We start from the raw sequence: 5,817 nt of genomic DNA, 5'->3' as shown, positions 1-5,817 counted from the left end.
GCGGCTGTTTTTTTTACAAAAGTGGCCACGTCATGATCCATGTCAATAAAAACTAAGTCTAATCTAGTTAGTGAAAAACTCGTTAGATGAAAATATGTTAAAAGTTGGATCTGCTGTGGACCCGTGATACAATTTTAAAGTTAGGTTTAGTGACAGCCAATGTGTAAAAGTTTAGATTATTAAAATTAAAATCCACTATCCATTGGTTAATTGTAAGTTTGCGGATGATGGGTGAGATGTGAATTCTCTTACGTGTACAAACATTTTTGTTGTTTTTATTATTATTTCTTTTATAAAATAACACGATGCAAATCCCGACATCCACATCTTGTTCTCAATTGCTTGCTTGATGCACAAAAAACCCATTTGAAGATTTAGTACCTTGATCAAAAAATGCGATGGGGCTTGATTAGAAGATTTAGTAACACGATTTGAGCAAAAATTGCATGAATGACCTGATTTGAACACTTTTAAATTATTCTATGACATTTTTCCTATACTTAAAATGTAAATTATAAGAACTAAAAGTTGCAAAGAGACGCGAGTAGATGGGTTGTTATCACTTTCTAAAATCTTATTTCAATAGTTGGTTAACTTTAATCATTCTTATTTATCTCTATCAAATCATTGGGCAAAAGCCACTTGTAGCTTTCAAGTTTGTCGAATGGGGAGTAGCGAGTTCTTGTTATAGAGGAAGGATACACATGGAACAATTGGACATTGTAAATTACAAATAAATTAGTTTTCAGAAATATAATAGTAAATCGTTTGGATGTTTCTATGAAATATAATAGGCAATTAGTTTTCAGAAAATAATGTGCATTAAATATCATAAAAATTTATTAATTTTAATAACAAAATGCATAAAAATCAATATAAAAAATTATGTCTTTAAATACTAAAGTATTTTAAAAATTGATATATAATCAGTCATTAACTAAAAAAATGATATTCATTATTTAATAATATAGACATAGATACCTAGTAATTATTTCTTTTTTGTTTTCTTTTCGAGACATTCTGGATCTTTACAAGTTTTCGGGGCTGTCGAGAAAGAAGGCAAAGGTGTTTCACGCTATTTGTCTTATTACAATTTGGAGTATTTGGAAAACGAGGAATGCGTTGGTTTTTGAGTTCAAGCCGGCTCGGCTGCATAGTGTGATTGGTGAGATTAAATCTTTGGGTCTCTTGTGGGTTCGTAGCAGGTCAAAAGATTCGAGCTTATCTTGGGATAGATGGAACGCTTTTGATATCTAAGTGTTTTGGTTTAGTGTGTTTTTCTTGTGGTTTGGTTTTTGAGTGGCATGACCACTGTTTGTAATAGGTTGGTGTTGGTTTCTTATGCTATGTCTAGCTCCTTGCTAGTCGAGGGCGTATGGTGTTTTTTTCACGTTATATTATATTGCTTTTGTTGGTCGTTCAAAAAAAGAAAATTGTTATTTTTTTAAATCAAAAATATTTAATATTATAGACATAGACATAGTAATTATTATTTTTTTTTATTTTTTAAATTGGCTCGAGTTGACTGACTAGATCCAATTTTGACTGAGTGTGTCCCAAAAACTAGACAGGGTTGAAGAAAGTCGCCTCAACACCATCTCTTGTAGAGTTATAGCGATTACTCACTGAGTACTTGACTTTATAGACCTACTTTTACGACATTGTCGCAAATCATGTCTTTATGATGAATATAACAATAACTTGTCAACACCATGGTACACATACACCATAGCCTTTAAACATATGTTAGTGAATAGGACCGACGTGTTATATTTTGGCTAACAGTGAGAATCAAAACCGTAATTAACCAGGATATTTATAGTGGCAAAACATTTCAAATGCCTGCTCTTTACTAATCTAAACAATGAAAATCACATAATTAAAATGACACCATGTCTGCAAACAATGAAATGAATTCAGAGGATAACTCAAACTCAAACTCAAACTCAAACTCAAACTCAAACTCAAACTAAGGTTAGTGACCTTTACATACACAAACCTACTCTACCACTTAATAAGAATGTAACTTCACATAATTACATTCCAGTGGTATTAAACACATAAATAAAATAAACTTTCCTTTGTCTGTAATCACAAAGAATCAAGTGACCTAAACTTCTTGGAGCCGACAGACGAGAGCCGAACAAAGAACCTGACATATAAATCACGTCTCTCATAGAACCTTTCCAAATCACTCTTGTGGGATTTTCTTTTTCCAACCAACTCACGAATCGTCTCTTTTAGTTCCAACTTCAGTTCCCTACAGCGTTTCATCACTCGCATGTCATTCTCAGAAAGGCGATTTCTTGCAGGTTCTATAGGGAATATAACATCTGGCTCCCTGAACATTAATATTTTAAAGGATCAATTTAGGCAGCACAACAAACATCATTACAAAATGAATTTGAAACTATGTCACACTTACAAGCATCCTAGAGTAATAGCTCCATTGCCTCTTAATATCCCACCATCCATTGAAACCGCCCTATCTTTTATGCATGACATCGCACGTTTCATGTCTTTTCTGGTTTCATAAACTTGTGTTTCACCAAAAAGGCGATAAAATAAAGTCTCTCGGAGGCCACAACCAGAAGCTGTTTTGGTGTCCCAGTGATCATCTTCTATATTAATCATATTAACAGCATAGCCCAAAAAGCCTGCGGGTGTGGATCCATCAGGAAGGGTAGGATGTGGAAACAAAAGCTTTCCTTCAACATCTTTATCCGCCTCACACACCCTGTCAAATGAGATATATATTGTTAAACTTAGTAACAATATTTTAAAAAATAAAGATATAACTATTAAATGGGAACCTTATTTCTTCAATGCATAGAACAAGGTAACGATCATTTATCGACTGTCCAAGTTCTCTTGTAAACATGTGAAGCGCAAAATTTGGATTCAACTTCCCATTCTCATCATAGCTCTCTAATAAATTTATGTCCTCATAATGTCTGCATACTACTGCAAGCATTTGATCACCAAGATACTCTGCAAATAGCCTGATAGAAGACAAGACATTAATAACATGATTATATAATATTCAATAATCAGAATCACATAATTAGAATTAACTCACTTGCTAAGCTCAAACGTGGGAGCTGTTCCCATAAGTGCAACAATACCAATAATATTTGCCATCAAACTGTGACGATCTTGGTCTTGCATTGCATTCAAGTGTTTCATGACTAGAGAACCAGCACAGTCAGACTTAGATTCAACATATGCCATTATTTTATCTTTGGCCAACGAACCAAGAATTTGGCCCCTGATTTCTGAATGACAAACACTAGTATTACAAGACTGCTCAAATAATTTCATTTTAAACTCCTAATAACATAAGGACAATAGTTACCTTCACATTCTGACAGGTTGACCTCAATTGTTTTTTGCTCAGCTTCAAGCCTTTTAATTTCCTGTTCAAGCTCCCCGATCCTCGAACCGATTTCAATAATCTCGTTGAAGAGGTCCTGAAAATGAAGGGAGAAATGATGTGAGTATATATAAACGAACAATGGTTTACTAATACAGACAAGTTAACAGAATATGATAAGGTACCTTTTCAAGTTCAAGACAAGATTTATTGTCAGGTTTTCGTACCCAAGCCATCTCCGGAGTACAATGTTGGGGACTACTAAACAACAGCCGACATGTAAATATACAGCATCACTATCAAATAAAGAAAGCACATTAAATTTGATACGTATCTTACGTTAAATTATGATGAGAAATCTTCTTGGCATGTGCCAATGTGTGGGCATCACGTGATGCTTTCACTTTGACCTTCACCACATGTTTCTGACAACTTGAATCTTTCTAAAGATAAAACATAACTTTGTTTAGCAAATTAGACAAAAATGATACCATGTAAGTGCTAATTATCAGGAACACAATGTTACTCACAATAGAAAAGGTGAATGTATAAATGCCAGCTTTCTGAAACAGAGGATGCGGCGTGCAGCTTGGTTTGAATACATACAATCCATGAAAGTCTCTTAATGATGAATGCTCTACACGTCCAGCATAGATATTCTTTTTGTCATGAGGTCTCTTGTTTGTAGAATATGTAATCACTAGCCGCATCTCAAACGTATCTTTCATCACATATTTCTGATCCAAATCTTTCATTACAGATTTGTAAGTAATAGGACGTACCACAGCAACTATTTCACTAGATGATAGTGATACATCATTTGCATAAATTCAGTTTCATCAGGTAACAACTGCAAGAATAAATATAAGTGAATTTTAAAAGATATTATGTAATAATATACAATACAATGCTAATTAGACGGGATGGACTAACCGATTCTATTCCTAACTCATGACATTGCGTTGTATTTAAAACCTCAATTGAGGAAGGGTGTTTCTGACATTGGTCGTTCCATTCACAATCATCAACTGCCAAACACTAGAAGATAATTTTTTGTTTAATAAGTAATAGTCACGTTTTTCGTTTGATAATTACAAAAGTCCTAACCTTTCCCGAATCAATGATATTTATCGGCACTGATATAGACTTTCTCAAATCAAATTTTGGATTTTGTTCAACAGATTCAAGGAGACAGCCATCATTTTCTGAGACGTCAATGGTCCTACCAGAATAACAGAAATTATGAAAGAATGCTGTGAAATTAGATATACTAACAGAAATAATATGAAACTAGAGATTTAGCTAGACGGATAACCTGCAAATTATCCCTGCATCCCCTGTTTTGAACAAAATTATGGTAAGTTAAATAATAAAGAAAAGCAAACAGTCTTTAGTTGAAAGCTCTACTAACTAAAGCATTATTGTAGGGGTGTGCACTGTATGGTTCTTGTTGGTTTTGGGCTAAAACCGAACCAAAAACCAAAACTTTAGTTTTGAATACATTTGAAAACCTTCAGTTTCGGTTTTGCTATTTGAGCTTGAAAACCTTGGGTCGTAATAAAATTTTGGCCCAAAGTAATGAACTTGGGCCTAAATCATTATGTTAGTTAACAACTAATATACATTTGGGTTAAAATATAAGAGTTACTTATAATTTACTTAAAATAAAATAAAAAATCAATCAATTCGGTTAGGTTTGTATTAGACGCATAACCGAAAACAGAAGCTTAAGTCCGGTATTTACAAAAACATAAAGCCAAATGGTGGGTTTTGGAATCTAGTTTTTGGGTTTGATGCACACCTGGACATTATTGTTTGAATTATGAATGCTTATAAAGGTTTGGACTTTATGGGCAGATAATAACAAGTTTGAAGCAGGTAACTAAATAATAATAAAAAAAATAAGAGTAATTACGAGAAGCATCCCCTAGAAAGCCTTCAAGGAAGAAGTATTCCAAAGTAGCATAATAATAGACATTATTTCCCTTGAGAATCTTGATTTTTTGGCCTGATTTCCAGCATATTCCGTTACGCCTGATGAACCCTAACAACTGCAATCAAACAAAATGGATGAAAATAAAGTTAATAGTAAAAAAAGAAGAAGCAGAAAGAATATGATGAATTAAACCGTGGGTGGATCTGGATATACGAAGTGCTCTTTTGTTACAAGGGTTTACTATTATGAGAACGGCTTCACCGCACTTGTCATGTTCATGTTCATGTTCATCCATCTGTTTCTGTTTGTTTGACAATGATAAATAACAAGTAGTTAATGATGAAAGAAGTTGTATTTGTATTGAGGGTTTGAAATTGTAAGCACAAATGGGAATGGGTGGTGATACTGCAGCCTGCTAAAATGAGCAGCTGCTACTGCTGGCCTGGGTATATATATCTATATGCATGTGTATGCACTACACTCCATTTCATGCGCTTTCTCTCTCTCA

General features: G+C 33.8%; 1 protein-coding gene across 1 annotated transcript; it reads right to left on the bottom strand.

The window, feature by feature from the left end:
* Nucleotides 1-2,091: 2,091 nt before the first annotated feature.
* On the bottom strand, nucleotides 2,092-4,749 carry LOC143580010 (protein DEFECTIVE IN MERISTEM SILENCING 3-like). Its single transcript, XM_077063159.1, has 8 exons — nucleotides 4,481-4,749; nucleotides 4,307-4,411; nucleotides 3,904-4,223; nucleotides 3,356-3,816; nucleotides 3,080-3,275; nucleotides 2,814-3,002; nucleotides 2,426-2,737; nucleotides 2,092-2,341 (listed from the first exon to the last, which is right to left on the bottom strand). Exons 5-8 carry the CDS (start codon nucleotides 3,229-3,231, stop codon nucleotides 2,092-2,094), a joined length of 903 nt encoding a protein of 300 aa, XP_076919274.1. The 5' UTR covers nucleotides 3,232-3,275; nucleotides 3,356-3,816; nucleotides 3,904-4,223; nucleotides 4,307-4,411; nucleotides 4,481-4,749.
* Between the last annotated feature and the right edge of the window lie 1,068 nt (nucleotides 4,750-5,817).

Source organism: Bidens hawaiensis, unplaced genomic scaffold (assembly GCF_021521415.1).
Source record: "Bidens hawaiensis isolate Kalapana, Puna unplaced genomic scaffold, B.hawaiensis_p1.1 tig00030199_1, whole genome shotgun sequence".
NCBI lineage: Eukaryota > Viridiplantae > Streptophyta > Magnoliopsida > Asterales > Asteraceae > Bidens > Bidens hawaiensis.
Note: the sequence above shows the minus strand (reverse complement) of the source record. Positions and strands in the feature narration are given on the sequence as shown.